The sequence below is a fragment of the Xyrauchen texanus genome, chromosome 8 (assembly GCF_025860055.1).
Source record: "Xyrauchen texanus isolate HMW12.3.18 chromosome 8, RBS_HiC_50CHRs, whole genome shotgun sequence".
NCBI classification, from domain to species: domain Eukaryota; kingdom Metazoa; phylum Chordata; class Actinopteri; order Cypriniformes; family Catostomidae; genus Xyrauchen; species Xyrauchen texanus.
In genome coordinates, this window is record NC_068283.1 from 28,164,419 (window position 1) to 28,183,807 (window position 19,389).

General features: G+C 36.4%; 1 protein-coding gene across 2 annotated transcripts; it reads right to left on the reverse strand.

Moving 5' to 3' along the window:
• Positions 1-1,160: 1,160 nt before the first annotated feature.
• Positions 1,161-18,879, reverse strand: LOC127647346 (protein FAM83F-like). 2 transcript variants are annotated; one of them, XM_052131536.1, is made up of 5 exons: positions 18,147-18,879; positions 11,179-11,346; positions 4,817-4,938; positions 3,780-4,642; positions 1,161-2,844 (listed from the first exon to the last, which is right to left on the reverse strand). In XM_052131536.1, exons 1-5 carry the CDS (start codon positions 18,606-18,608, stop codon positions 2,795-2,797), a joined length of 1,665 nt encoding a protein of 554 aa, XP_051987496.1. In that variant the 5' UTR covers positions 18,609-18,879; the 3' UTR covers positions 1,161-2,794. The 2 variants fall into 2 exon arrangements, with proteins under 2 accessions (XP_051987496.1, XP_051987495.1); XM_052131535.1 differs by having other exon boundaries at positions 3,771-4,642.
• Between the last annotated feature and the right edge of the window lie 510 nt (positions 18,880-19,389).

The following is a 19,389-nucleotide window of genomic DNA, read 5'->3' on the forward strand; positions in this document are numbered from 1 at the left end:
GAAGGCTAGCCCGTCTAGTCCGATCCCACAGAAGAGCTTCTGTAGCACAAATGACTGAAAAACTTAATGCCTGCCTTGATAGAAAGTTGTCAGAACACACAGTGCATCGCAGATTGCTGCATATGGGGATGCATAGCTGCAGACCATGCACGTGAGCATCAGAACTGGACCTTGAAGCAATGGAAGAAGGTGGCCTGGTCTGATGAATCATGTTTTCTTTTAGATCAAGTAGACGGTGGGGTGTGTGTTTGCATTGTTTACCTGGGGAAGTGATAGCAGAAGGATGCACTATGGGAAGAAGGCTGGATGACAGAGGCAGTGTGATGCTCTGGGCAATGTTCTGCTGGGAAACCTTAGGTCCTGCCATTCATGTGGATGTTACTTTGACATGTACCACGCACAACCATTCATGGTAACATTATTACCTGATGGCAGTGGCCTCTTTCAGCAGGATTATGCGCCCTGCCACACTGAAAAAAAAATTCAGGAATGGTTTGAGGAACATGACAAATTGTTCAAGGCGTTGACTTGGTTTCCAAATTCCTCAGTTCTCAATCTGATTGAGCATCTGTGGGATGTGCTGGACCAACAATTCTGATCCATGGAGGCCCCACCTCGCAACTTACAGGACTTATAAGGATCTGTTGCTAATATCTAGGTGCCAGATACCACAGGACACCTTCAGAGGTCTTGTGGAGTCCATGCCTTAATGGGTCAGAACTGTTTTGGCAGCACGAGGGGAACCAACACGATATTAGGCAGGTGGTTTTAATGTTGTGGCTGATCGTTATATATATATATATATATATATATATATATATATATATATATATATATATATATATATATATGCGTGTGTGTAAATTTTTAAAGGATATAATAATACTTAATAATAATACTGTTTTTTCAATAAATGTAATTTTAAACATGTATCAAGACCTGATGTGAGGTTTGACCGCTCACATCTCTTATAATAACAAACAGAATAATTTGTGTAAAAGTAGCCATTAGCCACTTTGCAATTACATCTGATTAAACACACAATTACCAAATTAGGCTCATTGTCTTTCTCACAGGCAGCTGTTAGCTGTGTAAAATCACAATTCATCTGTGGTTCAATAAAAAAAAAAAAAAAAGGAAGAATGAATTTAAGGGCATGGACCTTTATTTATTTGCAATCATCATTATCTAAAAAAAGTGCTTTACATCTATAGATTCAAGGTGCCATAAGGCAATTACATTCTTTCAAGGAACAGAACAGAGTGTTGCAGGAATTGTAAAAATAACAGACAGTTTCTGATACAAAGTCTTTTGTCACAAGTCAAATCTAAAACAAAAACTGCATGCTTGTTGTGTGCTGTACTTGTCTGATCCTTTAGAAGTCTTTAAACCTTACTACAGTAAACCAGTTGTTATCTTTGTGTTACAGGAGCAAATGACCGCACATACTCAACAGAGTCCATGAGAGAATTATCATATCTAAACAGTCATGATATTGAGGCGAAATATTTCTCATTGTAGAACTAAAGCCTCATGTTCACCGTTAAGTCCACTGTTTACTTTTATTTCTGTGCTGCTTGCTACTAGAAGCACCAAATGGAATTTTAAAAATAATCATTGTTTTCAAACAGATACCAGAAAACTCCCCATCCTTCCATACAAACAGATAGTCCTGCCCCAAACTTGAGGCAATGTTTCAGTGCTGAGGCTGGTTGCAGAGGAATGTTATCATAGTGCAAAAGAGTCACAGTGTAACACTTATGGTGAAATTAAACTACAAATGGTTTACTAATGGCTGACTCTGCATATTAAGCTGGATACAAGAAATAATTCACAAACTCAAGTAACCATCTATGACAATTACAATGTTTAAAATACATCAAACCTGTACAGATGATTCCATGCAAGCAACAGTGGCATGGGTTTTTACATAGCTGGGTTTGGTCTTTCAATATTTTGAACAAACAAGCTGCACAGTCACGGTTAGTGATCAGGCACTGTTTTCTTTAGTTGCTCATCTTTCAACTTTAACTTTTTCCTCATTCCTTTATGACACAAAATTGAACATTGGGTAAGTGGAACTGATTTGGACAGTAAGGATTTGTAGTGCAAATATCAAGCATCTACTGAACAGGAAATACTTCTGACATTCAGAAAGAAATAAGCTTACATGTTCACATTTTCAAACTGTGCACACTGCTGTCCACAAATGAGCTATATCTTACAACAGGATGTCACACGATCTCTGTGTGAGCACTATCTTTCAGTCATTCTTTGTGAGACCAGCTCCTTGCAATTTCAGCATTCTGTAGGCTGTTCTAACAAACTTACATTCCTCTCAAATTTCAGTCAATATTATTTTAGGGATAATCACTTTCCCCATCTTGTCCAATATTGTTTACTCATTTCTGGATGTTACCATAATGAGGAAATTCCCTCTTTAAAGTTACAGTAAACAGTATATTGTTAAAGGGATAATTCACTCAAAAATGAAAATTCTGTCATCATTCACTCACCGTCATGTTAAGTCTCTTACCATTTAATTTATTTCATAATTTTTTCATACCATAAAATTGAAAGATGACTGAGGCAGTTATTCTGCCTAACATTTCTGTTTTTGTTCCATGGAAGAAAGAAAGTCATCCAGGTTTGAAACAACATGTGCGAGTAAATGACAATTTTAATTTTTGGGTGAACTGTCCCTTTAATATTCCTGTTTAACCTGTCTTAGTATCTAAAGACCTTGTTTGTAAGCACATGTTTATGTCGATGCCTCTCGCTGAGAATGGATATCTCAGGACTGAATACAAGTCTTCTTTTGGTGACGCCTCCGCCCTCTCAGGCCTGAAAAGAAACAAAAGAAATCAAACATTATCAGTGGGGAATTGACTAAGAATGAATTTTAGCATCCAATTCACTTAACCAAAATTATGCAAATCGAGTAATGCTGTAAACACAGGCAAACATTTTGTGCTGAAGGCAATATGCACGGCACAATTCCTGATCTCGCAGGTCAGTTCCAAGTATTTGGCTGTGGAGGATAAAGCAGATTACTACAATCTGGAAACACTACTGGGACACAACATCACTCTACCACTGTGATCAGGTCACCTGAATTGGCACTTTAAAATGGTGAAAGTTCACCCTGTGACTACACCGTCCTTCTGGAAATAATCTGGATTTAAACACTCTTTTTCATAATTTGATCATCATATGATGAATTACTGCTGCCATGATCAATAAAAGTGTCCAGAAACATCTCATAAAATTCAGTTTACCACCTGCTTTTCACTGGCGGTAATAGCACAATATTATCTGCATTACACTAATATCACCCAATTTTGTAAATAAGCCTAATTTACATACTGTAGAAAGGGGGCGTGTTTGCGCTGAAAAGAATGACAATGACTGAATTTAAGTATTCATGGCACAGTGCTGTTTCAGCACATTTTGTCCCTGGTTAAACTGGATTGCAGGTTGTTAGTTCTCGCGTAAATTTCAATTCAAATTTCAATATGTCTTCAGAACACTTGGATTATGATGCGCAACCCACATTGACTACTTTTATGATACTTTTGGGTCCTTATTTAAGCTTTAAAGTGAGTCACTATCCACAGCCATTGAATTGAAAAAATCAGACGATATTCAAGAGAGATATTCAAGACGTGAGGGTGAGTTAATTATAACCAAATTTTTATTTTGGGGTGAACTATGCCTTTAAATATTGCACCACTGAATCATATATGGTTGTAGATGTATAATATACATACCATCCTCACCATCTGCAGAAATAGCATGAAGAGATATACTCCTCTGACCCATTTTGCTCTTTTTGCCTTTAAACTTCACCATTGGTAGACTCTCTATTATCTCAAAGTTGTCCTCAAGTTCACCAGTGCTGTCAGTCTCTGAGATCTTGCAAGCTGATATGGGAGTTATGTGTCTGGATGCATCCTCTTGTTGTACTTCCTTGATCTGACTGGACAACCAAGGTGCTTCTTTGGAGTTATTGGTTACCTTAGTGTCCTTGCTATGATTGACCTGTTTTGGATCTTTGCTTTGATTGGTTGAGTTCGAGTCCAGACTCTGGTTGTTTGCCCTGACTTTTAGGAAAGTAAGGAACGAAGAACTCTGCTTTTTAGAAATAGAAGTTGAAAGCTTCCTCTCATCACCTTTACTGTCCTCTGTCCTATCTGGGGACACTGGGGACTGTGGGCATATACTGCCCCCATTGGTGTAGATTAATTTTTCCATGTTATTCACAGTGCCATGGTCAACACAGTCCCTTAGCGTAGAAAGATCCTGCAAGGAGCCAGTCATACCCAGACTGTTGCCAACAACCAAAGAGTACTTTGGATTGTGGTATTTATGTGCCGGCACCTTAAGATAAGTCTGTTTGGTGTCCTCTAGAGAGACTTGGAAGCGAGAGGTGGACACGGGAACTGCATGTATGTTGGGTTGTGCTGGCATTTTCAGCACAGGAACAATCAGGGATGGCTTAGTGACATGAAACTCATGGTATAGGTCCACTGTGTCAGACACAGCGTACAGCTCTCTGAAGTCATTGTCAAAGAAGTCTACAACTTGTCCTGACATCACAGTGATTGTGTTCCGGTTCATTCTGGAGGAGCTCCATGTAAAGCTGTATAGAATGGAAAGGTAAATAAAATGTGTCGATGAAAGAGTGTGTTAACAATCGCATCACAATTGTGGACGAAAAAACAATATGAAGTGTGAACAAGGTTTCCTGTTTGAACAATTGTGGGTTATAATACAAACAATGTGTGTGAAAGATACATTTGGTCTATATACTAACCTGTATGATCCAAACATCACTTTATCTCCATCCACCAACATATATTTGGAGCACAGCGATCCTGGCAGACGACCAAATGACAGAGCCAATCCAGAGCCTTTCACAGTTCGCACGCGCAGGTTCTAAATCAGGGTGAGAGAAAATAATGTCTAAAACAAAGGGTTCAAGGTTTAACTGGTAAATGTGTAACTACACTGTCTAATTGGAAAAAGCGACTTGATGGCCTCAATTTTCATATAAATTATTTTATAGTAGATTTACCAGGGCCCGGTCTGTTTTATTGGCCGCAAGGGCCGGTGTTGTCATGGCACTGGGTTGAAATATGGATACTGTCCCTAGGCTGCCTGCACTCACAGCAGCCCACTCTTTTTAATTTTACCTCAGCCCCACTCTTTTTTATTTTTCCGCAGCTCACTCGCAGAGTGCAGCCTGCAGGTTAATGATGTAATTATCTTTTGACTCCCCCGACATCGGCACCTTACTTAAAAATAAAAACGTCACTTGTAAACTTCAGTCAGTGGTGGTTGTGGATGGAGGATATAGGCTAAAATTGACAATAGAAAGCGCAAACGCGGCGCTGAAAAGGCAAGATAAAAAAAAAGAAACTCTTCAAACAGACGCAGCCAGATGTACAAAACTGAGAAACTTTTTCACCAGCGCACAGAATTAAGACGATGAGAAGGCCGGTAAGCTAACGTTAAGCTAGTTAGGAGCAGTGCAAGATGCTAGCAGCCGTGCAAAACAATGTTGACTGCAAACCACTATTCATGTTTTCTTGTAGTTCTTCAGCAGCAGCAGCCTCTATTGCTCACTGAGTGAATATAAGAATTAGAAGAATTAATATTAATGAAGAGTATGTTGTAGAGCTGAAACGATTAGTCGACGTTATCGACAACATCGACAATAAAACATTGGCGACAAAAATTGTCATTGTCGAACAGTCGTTTGACCTCATTTAACGTAAAATGAGATCACAATAAACTTTAATGATGACTCGCGAGAGCAGCACTGCAGCTCGCGCCTGAGCCTTACTGAGGAAGAATTACACAGATCACTGTCCAGATGCACTCTAAACTTTCCAACCAGCTTCAGATGATGTAGATCCCAAAGTATTGGGGAATTATACAAAAATATCCAATAAGTAAATACAAATTCATTCATTCACTCATTGTGGAATAAGTGGAGCCGGATGTCTTTAAAGGGAACACCCTGGCATTACATCTTAAATGCAGATATATTTAATGCTTTATAGCTTTATTAAAGTTCAAATAATACGGAAGCAGGTCTTGTAGTTAACTAAAAACTCAGAAACTGTCATTTCTCGGTGCGGTCAGCACCTCTTCTATGAGCTGCGCGAATGTCCCGATTTAAGGGGGAGAAATTGAAACTGCACCCGGCTGAGAGACACACTGTCACAGGGACGCTCGTCCCTCGAGCCCGCAATTACTAAAGCTATATTATAACGCGATGGCTAACGACTTATTGAATCATAAAATATGTGTCACTGTGCATTTCTTATCGTGAAGAACATTTTAAATACGCAGCTTTATTTAACACTAGAGAGTTTGTTTTTTTGTGAATTAAAGATGGACTAAAGTGAACAGAAAGGTGAGAGAGGATAGTTTTTGATTTGTTTTGTTTTGGCTTGTTTTCCAATAAAAAGATCTAAAACTAATTTACAACAATGTACATTTACTTTAGGAACTATACTGCAGAAGACATTTTTTTTTAATCTGATAATGTTGAATATAATATAAAAAATTTAAAAAATATTTAAAAATATATAAAAAATCCTTTTAAAAAAGATTGATTCACCTGAGAAGCAGCATATGAGATATTTAGACTTGCTTTTAGAGAATAGACCTTGAATATAATTATATGTTGTGTTTACTGCACTTGCAGAAGTATAACCAAGTAAAAAATACACTTATACACAAAATACATACTGTATATTTAAGATAAATTCTCTTAAATCAAGTCTAACTTATATGTTGGATTTTTAGGCTGTAGAGGACAGTGTACTATTGCAGACTTATATACTGAGGTTTTAATTATATTATTTTAATAGTCAGTCATGAACTAAAGTGGGCCGGTCTAAGGCATGAAACTCCAGGGCTGAAAATGAGTCACACTCCGGCCCTGGTTGAAAGGGACAGTTCAGGATAATCACTTGGGACTGTGCAAAATACTTGTGGTGTAATTCGCCAATCAGCATCATCAAGACATAATTTTCCTTACAGCTCAGGTGATTGCTGAAAAATCTTAGTTGTTTACATAAGCAAAGGTGGCAGACCTTAAATCACATGGTCTAGCTAATGTCCAGCCTAATCTAATGAAAACTGCATATCTGGCGACATTTAAAAAAAATTACATTACAGGGTTCTTTCACACTCACACTTTTGGTGCGCACCCGGGTTCGAATGATGTCAAAGTTCAGTTTGTTTGAATAATGTAAACGCTGTCTTCCGAACTCGGGTGCGCACCCGGTTCCCTGTTGATGTGAACGCAATCATACCAAATCGCTGATAATAGTAATGCATTTCTCACACCTGTTTATCCTTCTTCACAGAGCATCTCACATCCTTCACGTTTCAACGCATCCACAGGCTCATGGCAGACAAGCGCTAACATTCTTCACATCACTGCAAGTTCATTGCATACGTGTGCATGTAAAATTTTGGTGTAAATCCAAAGTGTTGAATACTTTAATAACACATGTCTTCTTTAGTTGTTACCTTGTTACAGTGGAAAAGTGCTGCCACTTGTACTCACATTGATGAAGCAATCGGATCACGGTAAAATGCACCCTAAAGTGCTGAATGCTCTATCAACAAAACTACCTTCCTACCCTAAACCTTAAACATAACCAATAGTGTATTACCAAATATGAGATGAAAAACAGATGAGTTTAAGATTAATGCTCTCTTCAAATTAAAAAAATTTACAAAACCTGCAGTTCCTCTGTACTCTAAACCTCAAATCTAAACAAAACCAATAGTGTAATAGCAAATGTGAGATAAAAACGCAATTGCAAAAGCAACCATGTCATTTTGTCATGCTTCTTTGACTCTTTCGGCTCATTCGTTTATAAGGACTCGTACCACAGTCATTCCTGTTGCAAGTGCAACGCTCTATCCATTGAGCTACCATGCCACAAAATCACTGTCGAATAAGCTTGTAAATGTAGTTGGTTATTTAATGCGAATATTAAAAAAGGTAGTACCTTTCATAACATTGTGTGAGGAATAGGGCGAAAAGTAATTGTTTATGAACTGATAATCTGCACTTTTAATCATGAATGTGTGAAAGTAAAAGTCATTGTTGTTGTAGCGCCTCTAGTGTTACCAGAAAACTGCCGTGATACGTGCAACATGCCACGTATAACTCATTTTATACACAGGGCTATAGTTGGGGGGGATGCGAGGCAATGCCAACCCCCTTGTTGCAAGAAATCTAAAAAAGCATCCCCCTTGTTAAACTTAATGTCCCCTTTACATCAATTGTGTCATGTTTTATTTCATCATGCAAGTAAAATATTTAATATTTAATTTTAATATGCCTGATAAATAACAGACTTTATATAAGGGCGATTAGCCGGTCAGAATTTGATTTTGACATGTGTGAGGTTGCCAGATTTCTGTAGGTGAAATACCCAAATCAGATCTGGACACTTGTACAGTTTGGATATATTCTGCCAGTTTCACGCTTTAATAATGCTATCTGACAACCTTGGACAGCGTGAGTTCTCTCTCTACTGCGAAAAAGATGCCGGTTTTCTGAAAACACTTCAAAACAGATATGTCTGAGATTGTGATGGGTCGACTTGTCCTTCCTAGTGTTGAAACTTTACGCCACAAGTTTTCAAATGTTTCACACACTTTCAAACATGGTCAAGTAGTAAATAATAAATTGGAGTAGAAAAGATGCATGTCTGCAGTGGGCGAGTGATCTAGGAAACCTTTTTCATGATCATAATGTGGATTCTTTACACAAGATGCATCATAAAATACAATAACAGAGGCGAACAGGTGCATACTATGGTCATGTGTTCTAAGGGTCAATGAAGTGATGCACATTTTTGTCCAGATCTGTTAAATGAAAAATAAGTAAATAAATGCATTACTCACAAACCATTTACTTGAATAGACCTCTTCTATGATGATAATTTTTCAATTGCTGAGTTTAAATTCAGATTGATATTTTTTTCTGGGGCTTAAAAGTGAGAAATGTCTCATTAAAAGCTGAAATTGCTGAAAAATAAATGTTGGCATGATTAGTGCAGAATAATCTTTTATTGTTATTTCTTAAAAAAAATCAGGAGTGAAACAATTGTGTTTTAAAATATGATTAAAAAGCACTTTTTGTCCACCAAAGCAAAGTCATTTGGTGTAACCAACATATAATTAGCTATTTTGTTGTTTATGTTGACCATAAAAAAGCATAAAACTGTGTGGACACCTTTTGACTCTCAAGACTGAGCGTGAAGTTTTAAAGAAACATCTGACTTTATTTTGCCAATTTGTATGAAAAGGCATATTTTGTTCATGTGGTGTAACCCTGAAAAAACTTCTTGATATTTTTAAATAAATAAAAAAAAAAATATATATATATATATTTTTTTTTTTGTTTTCTCATTATAACACCTTTAACAACCTTATTTGTCAATGACCCATAAGTATTAGACCCACCCCCCACCCCCTCCAAAAAAAAAAACTTTGACTACACCATCCCCTTGAATTCTTTGTTTGTTTTTACAAATCAACCACTGCTTATACAAACAGTACACAACATATAGGTATAGTAATGAGATTCTATGAAACCAAGTTGCTAATGTGTGAGGACATTCTAGAAAAACTCACGATTGCCTCTTTTAATTCTGGCGTGACTAGAGCTGCCATATTGAAAATTATGATTTCTCCCTTTCATATACTGTATATCTCAACATCTTATAATGATGCTAACGATAGCTTTCTCCATGTATTATAAACCTCTTTTTTTTAAAGAACCTAACATTTAAATTTCACCATAAAATACAATGCCAGTTATAGTAGAGAAGGTGATTAGAATTTAACAAAAGGCTGAGGTGTCAGAGCAAACGCCTGACTTGGGCAAATATCCAATGTGAATTCAGCAGTGTGAGGTTAATGGAAAATAAATCCTTGCACACAGAGGTGTGGCTATTTCATTTGCACAATGAAGACACAAACGGAATACTGATAGAAATACAGCAGCAAGAAAGGGACTTTGAGTACACGGCTGGCGCGGACACAGAAAAAGCAGAATCGTGAGAGATGAGAGCACTACACAAACATCCTAACTAAGATCAAGTTGCCTTTTTTCTCAGTTCTGCTGAAATCTGAATATCCTCTTTCAAGAAATAACAATATTGAATTATCTAACACTGCTGCTCAGATGAAAAGCCCCAGTGTCCTATTAAAAAAGCAATACACATACAGGAGATCAGACTTGTTGGCAATGTATTTTAAGGAGATTGGTGCTATTTAGGGCAGGCTTACAGAAAGTTCTGGGTTTTATTCTACCAGAGTTTTTATGTGTGTATACAGTGGACCAAGAAGTGAGTTGAAGCCTGTGGCAACAGACAATCATTGAGATTTTCAAGTTCACACAGGTCCCTTCTAGAGCAGCTGACACTCTGGTAACATGTGCAATTACCGGTAAGTGTGAGATGGTAAGTTGCATGTTAGTATTTGACCTATTTTATATAAAAGCACTGATGCAGCATGTTGTACTTTTCTGAACATACACACATTGTGATGTATTGATATAATTTGTGTTCACCACTTTAACTTGGATGAGTGATCAGAAACAGAGTTAAGGAGTAAGAGGGCAAAAGGGGTCATGTTGGTTTACTTTTGATGTTAAGTATTAATGTCAAATGAGGTTTAAGATAAGACACTGATCTCAGTCAGTCATGACGTTCTATGATGTTAGGACACTGCCTTGGAAGGCAGCTGTCTATTTAGACATTGAAGAGTGAGGCAACTCATCTGGTATATATGCATATAAGTTTGTCTTAAAGATTCACCCAAAAATTATATTACTAACCCTCATGGTGTTCCAAACATGTATGACTTTATGGAGTCTTTTTTTAGGAGATGTTAGGCAGAATGACAGCCTCTGTCACCATTTACTTTTATTGTATGACATTTTTTTTTTTATAAAATTGAATAGTGACTGAAGTAATTAGTCCCTCAAATTATACCTATCGTCTCCTTTTTTGTTCAACAATTACATCATTTTTATTTTTGGGTGAACTATCCCTTTAAACTATACTGTCTCAACAGTAATGGTTAACAGCAACTCCCTGTATCATAATTGCTTGGGGCTGGTGGCTCACTCACCCTCATGTGTTGTGCAGAAATCTGTAGTCTGCTGCTCATGTCCAGGAAGTGTGGCAAGCCGTGCTCCTCCAGCAGCAAGTATACAGCCACCCCTCTCTTACTTGCAGCATCAAAGAGATCCTGCAGGATCAACAGGTCTGTCAACATGTCCATGACCACAGCAACCACCTGAAAACCAAGTGAAGCCAAACCAAAGTTTAGAGCTTAGCTTATTCATCCAGAGCTTACTGACATGACACATCTGCCTTTGAGCTGTTTATGTGAAAATCAGGCATTTTTGATGATTCCGGACTTTTTCAGCTGCTGCAGTATAATTCTTTATATGCTGGCCAGACAGGCTAGTAGTAGTAGTTTTAACTTGCACTGACAACATTTTTACTGGCCCCACCAAATTCATGTGGCAGAAAAACTTGATAAAACTTGACATTAAATGCTCTATTTATCATAAAAAATGCAATTGTTAATTGTTAGTTCATGTTAGTTCATAATGCATTACATGTTAACATATACAACTTCTTCTAATTTGAAAAAAAATATTACTATATGTTGAAATAAACATTAACCAAGGTTAATTCTGAAAAATTATTAACTGTTTGTTCATGAACTAATGAATCTAACTAATGTTAAAAAATAGCCAACAACGCTATAGTATTGCCCTATTTTTCATTAAATGTGAAGTTTTTTTTTGTTTAGTTTTTTCATAAAGATTCTTTCCCTGGGGAAAAAAATATATATTTATTCATTTTGCAAATATGTAAATAAAATAAATTTATATATCTAGCTGGCTATCATACACTGGCAGTCAAAAGTTTTAGGAAAGAAATTGGTACTTTTATTCACCAAAGCAGCATTCAACTGATCACAATGTATAGTCAGGACATTAATAACGTGAATAATTACTAATGCAATTTGAAAAAAAAAATATTAAAATATTAAACTATTTCAAAGAGTTCTCATTAAAAAATCCTCCACGTGCAGCAATGACGACTTTGCAGATCCTTGGCATTCTAGCTGTCAGTTTGTCCAGATACCCACGTGACATTTCACCACACACTTCCTGTAGCACTTGCCATAAATGTGACACTTCTCATGCACCTTACATTCTAGCTGATCCCACAAAAGCTCAATGGGGTTAAGATACATAACACCCTTTTCCAATGATCTGTTGTCCAATGTCTTTTTCTTTGCCCACTTTAATGTTTTCAGTTTCAAAAATGGCATTTTCTTTGCAATTCTTCCCATAAGGCCTACACCACTGAGTCTTCTCTTTACTGTTGTACGTGAAACTGGTGTTGAGTGGGTAGAATTCAATGAAGCTGTCAGCTGAGGACATGTGAGGCATCTATATCTCAAACTAGAGACTCTGATGTACTTTTTGCCATTTTTTACCAAATATTGACCATAAGACATGTCAGTCTATTGCATACTGTGGCAACTCAAAAACAAACAGAAAGACAATGTTAAGCTTCATTTAACGAACCAAATAGCTTTCAGCTGTGTTTGATATAATGGCAAGTGATTTTCTAGTACCAAATTAGCAATTTAGCATGATTACTCAAGGATAAGTTTACATCAGTAATGTCCTTGCTGTACTTTGTGATCAGTTGAATGCCACTTTGGTGACTTAAAGTATCAATTTCCTTCTGAAACAGCAAAATCTGTACATTATTCCAAACCTTTGGCTGTATATATATATATATATATATATATATATATATATATATATATATATATATATATATATACAGTATATACTGAATCAGGCAGATTTTTCCTTGTGAAGGATGCATGATTCAAGCCATGCACAATGTTATCCTGGAAGTAAACTTGCTTCCTTCTGCTATGACAATGTTCACCAACTCTGAGGCTTGTTTTTTCCACCAGGACAATGCTCCATGCCACACTGCCAGGTCAATCAATGTGTGGATGGAGGACTACTAGATCAAGACACTGTCATGGCCAGCCCAATCCCTAGACCTGAACCCCACTGAAAACCTCTGTAATTTGATCAAGAGGAAGACCAACAAACAAAGCTGAGCTGCATGAATTTTTGCAGCAGGAGTGGCATAAAGGTAGAGAGCATGCCAAGACGCATGAAAGCTGTGATTGAAAATCAGGGTTATTCCACCAAATATTGATTTCTGAATTCTTCGTAAGTAAAAACATTAGTATTGTGTTGTTTACAAATGAATATGAAATTGTTTTCTTTGCATTATCTGATGTCTGAAAACACTGTATCTTATTGGTTATTTTGACCAGTTGTCATTTTCTGCAATAAATGCTCTAAATGGCAATATTTTTATTTGGAATTTGGGAGAAATGTTGAAAGCACTTTATAGAATAAAACAAAAATGTTCATTTTACTCAAACACATACATATAAATAGTAATTTTTTTCCAGGGCTGTATATGGTAGCTAGCAACTGTATAATTTCATTTAAATCAGCAGAATTCACAACAATAATGTTCAATATATTACAGAAAATAAAATGTTAAGTTTGCAGAAAACTGGCCTGACAGGGCACGTTCCATCAGTTGGGCCAAAATTCCACTAATCTGGAAAAAAGTATTTAAATTTAATGAGCCAATTCAGAGCTTCTGTAGAGCTCAGTCTTAAGGTTAATTTGTTGTTAAGGCCTTGTACCCATATCTTTCCTATTCACACTATACTCATAAAACACTAGGTAAATAAAGAAGGAAGTGATGTGCATTAGAGAAAAAAATAAATCATTGAAGGTACTTTTTTGTTGTGCTCAATACCACTCAAAACACGTTTTGCTGGTTAAAAGAATCACACTGACACATATTAACAGGGTATCATTCTCAAATTATTTATGTCTTACGGGAAAAAAAAAAAAAACACTTGTTGACTTTGAAATATAGGCTATTTGTATGTCAGTGTGTACATCAGGCACAAGATATATGTAATATACAATTTAGATAACACAAGTACAGGTGTGCCTGCTTTTATAATTTTGATAACACATAGGATTCTGTTCTTCAACTTCTATAAGAAACAATCCAGAATATTTCCAAAAGGCTGTAAAGCCTGACCTGCTTTATTGACAGTAAAATAATGTATCAATGTCAAAGGAACATTTGATAAAAACAACTTCATACAGAAATTAAAGTACAAGGAAATGTTTTTCTTAAGAAAGATATGTTTCTTATCAGTTCATCAGGAGGTAGTACTGTAACTTACACTTCAGAAGTGCAAATTACATCATAGTCATGTGTGGCAGCAAACATCAGGATCGACCTGAATAATAAGTTAATATGATGTCCTGAGGGCATAATCTAATGCTAACATTGACAAATTTTACTGAAACCTAAATAAAACACAAGTCAGCATTAATTTGTATTCACTTTAAGCCACTCCTAAATATCACCCATGGAAAGAATATGACACAATAACTCAATGTACACAGAATGTTAAGTTTATAAAACAAATATATCCAAATTAATATAAAGGCAGTTTAAAACATGTCAAGAATTTTTCAAAAGCATTAAGAGCAAAAACGTAAACTTAGAATGTAGCATGATTTAGAATGAAAAAAAGAAGTAATAAACAGGCTCACATGATGTTTAAATGGGAATGTAGCTGGCTACAAACCTTAACAACACAGCCATTAACTCATTTTGGCAAGTTGTTCATGTCACCAAAGTCTAAGCTTAACCCATTACAAAAAAGTCTTCAAACTGTATTGTGTAATGCAAAGAGGGAAGATACTATATAGACACACACAAAAAGTGTACCTAAAAATACCCTGACAATTTAAATTACAGTAACTAGTAATATTTATTATGGCTATTTTCATGGCGAAAACCAGGTTAAAATAATAAAAGCAAAACTAAAACTTTTTTTTTAAACTCAAACTAAATTTGAACAAATTTGGTTAAAAATCTCAAGTGTGTCAACTGAATAAAATAGTTTTCTCACAGGAGTAGAAATATTACAATCTAATAAAATATGTTTGATAGACAGTGGGCTCTGACATGATGCACCTATGGGGGAATTTAAAAAATGTAGTCTTGAGTGGCCTATCGGTCATCGTGTATAAGCGACTTGGTCCCACCGGTTCTTAAAAGAGAAGAAACTTCTGGTCACAACAGCAGGATTTATTTCATGTAATTTGTTTGTTAAGCACTGATCCCATTCTGATTGCCACTTGCTTTTGACATACAAATGTATGATTGGTTTCAGATCTTTGGAAGGTATTGAGTTCTGTAGATAATACTTCTTTGAAAGCATTATCTGCTTGCTCATTTCCAGAGGTTCCACAGTGGATATGCATATTCCCATCTGTAATGGGAACACATATCCAGAAGTTGTTGGTGATAATCATTTGAGTTTTTGACTTTTTGTTTCTTGTTAAATCCAGAAGGATTTTTGGTTTTCTGAGGACCCACAGAGGAATTAAAAGTGTGTTTGTTCCAAAATGTTTAAATCCACTTTTAAATTCTCCAGATGAGGTTGAAACTTTTTTTTTCATACATTATTGAAAGTTGAGGTGAAAACCTAGTAATATTTTATACTGTATTATACAGTATTTCAATCACAACTGGCCCATTACATCATTAGTTTTCAGGTCCAAAGATTGTAATAAATTACACTAAACACTGATGAGAATGATCATTTAAGTGAAATGGTATGTCAATGGCCAGTCCCAAAGAGTCAGCTTGTGTGAAATGACAGATTTAGATGGCACGTGTACCAAGGTAGACTGATATTTAGTAGGACTCCAGTTCTTGAGGTTAAATATATGATCTATGACTCCTTATTACAGCTTTAATATTAATTAAGGGTTCGTGTCCAGTACATGGAGGTCTGTTGAAGCCAGCTGAGTGCCTGAATCGTGCGTGCCTGGATTGTGTCAATATAATTGAGGCTGACAGAGCCACAGCACAACTGATTTGCCTTGTAAGGAAGTCATGTGTGCAAACCCGGTAGCAGAGAGGTATGACTTGAGGCTTCAGGTGGTGTGAATGACAAGGAAACAAGATAGAGGAGGGGACAGGCACTTACAAACAAAGCCCAAGGCTGTGCAGGGGTGATTTCTTGACTGATTATTTCTTCCTCTTTCATACACAAACCCATCCAAAATCACACGTATGTATCACATAGATACAAAAAGTTAGAAATTACATTTATTTACACAGCACCTGATCTGTGATAAGTTAAGCCGGCGTCACACTAGCAGAGACCAAACAACTCGATTTTGGCTGCAGACTGTTTTGCTGAGATCTTGCTCTCTTCAGTCGGAGGCATGACACACTTGCCGATTAAGAAAGGTGACTGGAGTGGTGACAAACATACCGATTCACCGCAACTCTCTCTGTGATTCTGAGATATGTGGAGCTCGCTGAAATAACAACAGGATGATGTACAGGAGTACCGCTTGAGCAGAAACAATTGGGAAGAGTGATTGAGGATGAGAATCATGGAGTAACTTTACCTTGTGGAAGTGTGTGATTGTGTATTTGTCCCCTCGAGGCTTGCCATGGAACACGTATATCCATATGTAGCTTTTAGTGAGTAAAGAAATTACATTCAAGAAAAAGACTGTTGTGGCTCTACTTTCTAATTTCTTTCAGAATTTTAGTGTAGGAGAAAAACACTTGGTGACACAATGGATTACAATCAATATTTGTGACGATATGCAGCTAAGTGCAATGAAAATGTTTAGATAAGCTTGTTGTCAGATCTTCAGTAAAAAAGAAGCTCACTGGCCACTTGAAGAGAACACAAGTGACAACCTCGTCGATAGAAAACAAATTCTGTCATGTTTGATCCTTTTTTTCGTTGCTTGAACCATTAACTCAGCAGGGAGTCCCAACGGTCAAGTGTTTAACGACCTCCCACTGACAGATGCTAATGCATACTTCGCCTCTAACTTACTGGCCGGCGATTATGTTAATGAAGCTCGCACATGAATATCATCAGAAAAATCTGCTAATGTGATCCTGGCTTTATATGCTTTTTACAGAAAGAATCATTTAGGAAATCTCAGTTTCTCTAACCACGACCTATCTATTTTATTTAAATAATACAAATGATATGTATAATAATTATTTGTACTGATAATAATTTTATAATTATTGTTTATAATAATAACAATTTATAAAACTTTATAAATAATAACAATATTATAAGTTCAATGATTTTAGTATTATTATTCTCATTATTATTGGTTATAACATTAATAATTATTATTATTAAAAACAATTAAAATGACATTTTCTTTTTCATTTATCATCTTTTTTTTAAGAATCATGGTGTTTTAACACTGAAGGCCTGGTGTTTGTGCTGTATGTCAATGGCATGATTAAAGTTCAATGTTCAAACATACAAGGTTATATTCCAGGTAAGTGAGTACAACTAGTCCTCAAATAAACCCTAAAAAACCCTGTGCCACAAGGACTAGGCCTATTCAATAATTAGGAAATATCAGGTGTAAGTTTTTCACAAAATTTATATTTTTAAACGTAATCCTTATTTGTAGCCAAATTAACATTGTTCCCTTATTCTCTATAAATATTCCCACAAATGTATGGCTAGAAGAAAGAAACATAATCAAGTTTAGTGTGAGTCAGAGGTTAAATGATATACAGCCATCCTCAGTCGAAATCAATAAATTTATCAACTGGGAAATTTCACATAAGATCACATGACTGACAACTGACTTCAACAAACATCATAAACATGGACCAACGTGAGACTTTTCGGATGGTCAAGGCCATAACAACAAACATGAAACAACTTCTTGTTCCTTTGAAGGACCTTGGCTCTAACCATCATCATTAAAATTACATTACTGAATATGGTAATAATTTGTTGGCCAACAGATTGACATTATACACACCATAATTAAATCTCTATATAAAATTTTTTATGCATAATTATATGCATGCTTATGGACCAAGAAACCCGTTGTAATCAGCATCAGTTAGTCTGACGAAGCCTCTTACCTTTGTAGATTCTTGAATGAGTCTGCGCACCACCTCTTTAATATGTGGGCCGTTCGTTTTGGGTGGGTGTGTGTAAACCGACACTCGGGTCACCCCTTTGTAATAGCTGTTGCTGGGCCAACCGATGTCCAGCGGAGGGATCTCCGTGTCAGACATTGTCGGCCAGTAAGTCGAGTGAACACCCGAGTCTTCACTCGTATCGTGGGGCGACTGCGAGCAATAGGTGTCTGAGTCACTGTCATATTCCTGAAAGGTGTCCCGCATATATTTGATTTCCCTGGCCGAAAGAAAGTCCTTGACGTCATCCTCTTTGAGACACATCTTAAAAGCGCCATCACCGTTCTTCAAGAGCTGCTCGAGCGCGGCCCGCTGCGCCTCGCTGTAATAAAATTCCGGTTTGGATTCTGGTATCTTAACATTAATGTGTTCATCGTCCATGCATATCAACTGAGACTCGGCCATGGCAGCGGTGCTCCAGGACACAACTGCTCACCTGTGAGCCTAGAGGCGGAAACGCTTACCGCACCTTTACCTGTATGAATGTTTGCTGCAGGTGATCGAGCGCAAGATTAAAATCGGCACGGGAGGAGGAGTTTCTTTGGGCTATGAGCAGCTGTGTTAAAAACCTGGAAATTGACATGATGACACTCTTGTTTAACTTCAAATAAAACAATATCTGTGAAAATGTCCTGGGGACTTTCCTTTACTGACGCCAATATTTTATCATCACAACATTAACAACAAAGATTAGGACCCTAGACCAATAAGACCAACAAAGAAATGTAAATAATAATAATAAAATAAATAAATAATAATAAAAAAATGTAAACAAAATATTTAATTATATATATATATATATATATATATATATATATATATATATATATATATATATATATAAAGTCAAGTAAAACAATAGGCCTATTGTTTTACTTGACTTTTATTTGAAAGCAGAACTGTAATGCTTATTGAAGTCCTTTACTACTACTGATCTTATATTCGCCATATTTTCCAGTCTGTGTATTAACACAATAATCATACCTCTTTTGCCTGTGCCATGTTTTGACAAATGCCATTTGTAAACACATTTAAAGCTTTGTACTACAAAACTTAATACAATTCTTCCAAAAAGGTTTGCTTGGTGCTGTAAGGGGCCGTTGCACCGAACACGTTTTTGCGCCCTTTTGTGCTGCATTTCAATTGTTTTCCAATGGAAACATGGAAAAACTTGGGTGGGTCAGAA